This window comes from Charadrius vociferus, unplaced genomic scaffold, assembly GCF_000708025.1.
Source record: "Charadrius vociferus isolate BGI_N301 unplaced genomic scaffold, ASM70802v2 scaffold565, whole genome shotgun sequence".
Taxonomy (NCBI): domain Eukaryota; kingdom Metazoa; phylum Chordata; class Aves; order Charadriiformes; family Charadriidae; genus Charadrius; species Charadrius vociferus.
In genome coordinates this window covers 2350825-2352714 of record NW_009648358.1, presented here as the reverse complement: position 1 = coordinate 2352714, position 1890 = coordinate 2350825, and the positions used below count along the sequence as shown (strand labels likewise).

Sequence of the window (1890 nt, the reverse complement as noted above, 5' to 3'; positions counted from 1 at the left end):
GGTATTCACCAATGGCAGCCGTGTGGAAGTGGAGGTGGACATCCACTGCAGCCGAGCGAAGGAGAAGCAGCTTCTCCAAGTGCCAGTGGAAGCCAGCGATGAAGGTATTGTCATCAGTGCCAATGAAGATGAGCCCGGCCTTCCCAGGAAAGCTGAATATTCTGCCACGGGCACAATAGGGCGCCGGCGAGGCAACGGTTCTGTGGCACCACAAGAGAGGAGCCATAACTTAATTGAAGTTGCAACGGATGCGCCGCTCAGAAAAACAGGGGGCTACTTTGCTGCACCAGCACAGCCCGATCCCGACGACCAGTTCATCATCCCGCCAGAGCTTGAAGAAGAAGTCAAGGAGATTATGAAGCAGCACCAGGAGCAACAACAGCAGCAGCAGCAACAGCAGCAGCGGCAGTACCCGACGGATCACCTGGCAGACTATTATGATACACCACTATGACCCACTCTATATACTGCCCAGAAATAAACTAACACACAAGGAGACTTGAGTGTGGGACCCAGTGGGCTCGCATTGCAGCAGGGGTTTTCCTTATCCTTTTCCTTTATATACTTCCTTTTCCTTATCCTGCCACTACAGATAACTGCAGCTTTTCAGTTTGTTAGGTTTAATATTCATTGACTTTCTTCTAGAGACGCTTGACCGGTAAAATAGTTAACCTTCCCTTAACATATCAAGTGTAAAAACAAAAACAAAAAATAATAAAAAATAATAAAAAGGTTTAATATATTGCTGAGAAACAGATGATGATGTAATATTTTTTAAAATGGCTTGTTTGTTTCGTTTGAAAAGCAGGGCAGTAGCCAGTGCTAAATGATTTAAGTAATATTGTAATACTGTATTTCTTTGAGAGAAAAGGCTTTTTTTGGTCTTGAAAATGATAGACATTTGTAGAATATGGAGACTAACTCCTAGGAGTTGCTTTACTCTTTCAGGTGACTTAAGTCACTGAGATTCACTAATTTTCTCTGAGAGAACAGCTGATTGGGAAATTCCTGTAAATAGCTCAGTGTTGTATAGTGATGCTTACATGTTTTGTAGCCTTGGCATTAAGGACACAACCTTAAAAATTGATCTTTTTTCTTAAGTGACTCTTTGGGCCATGGTCACTGAGCGTAACGAAGAGTGGCTGTGTACAAGTTAGCTAGAGCCGAGATGGTGTAGACCATTTAAAGAAACCCACTTTTTCTTCTGCTCTCTTTCTTTCCTTACTTTTACAGACACGTTTTCTTTGTGTTCCTTACTGCTGCCACAACCAGCATGATTGTATAGAGCTCATTTGCTGTAGAACATTTACATACCAAGAGTTATATTAAAGCCGAATGCACAAATGAACATGTCATAATTTTTGTTATAATAAATATGAAATTTACACCTGATGTCTGCTTTTATGTCTGAGGAGCTGAGCAGCAGCTTTCAAACAGTAGCTTGCTGTGGTTCGTCAACCTGCTGCTCAGTCTAAACCAAGAAGTGTTGAAACGTTTTCGGCTCGATCGCATTTTTACGCTAACTGCAGAAGCTCACGTGTACTTCTAGAATTTAAAGGCTATGCAAAATGGCCTTTAAAAGATACGAAACAGCTTTCTGAGGAATTGACCTGTTTCTTTTTTTCTTTCTCGGTACTAATTCAGCACTATATTGATTTGCCCTTTGCCACAGTATTGACAATGCCAGAAGACTGAAGGAGAGCGGTGCTCTGGCGCTCTCCCACTGGGCCCGAGTAACTGACAACAGAAATGATGAAGGGATAATGCGAGCTAAGAAAAGGGAGAAAGAAAACATTTGATATGGAGAGAAGAGGGAAAATGCAAGGAGAAGGTGGAAAAGTGAACTCAGAGCTACCTGTGTAAACTCAGATTTGCTCGAATGTGTGGAAT

At 42.2% G+C, this 1890-nt stretch overlaps 1 protein-coding gene across 1 annotated transcript in view; it reads left to right on the top strand.

The window, feature by feature from the left end:
- The window catches only part of PHLPP1 (PH domain and leucine rich repeat protein phosphatase 1), a 159885-nt gene extending 158493 nt beyond the window's left edge, over window positions 1-1392 (top strand). Inside the window, exon 18 of the mRNA XM_009885278.1 lies at window positions 1-1392. This exon is cut by the window's left edge and continues 33 nt beyond it. Coding sequence (XP_009883580.1) covers window positions 1-454 — 454 coding nt within the window. The 3' untranslated portion in view covers window positions 455-1392.
- The last annotated feature ends 498 nt before the right edge of the window (window positions 1393-1890 follow it).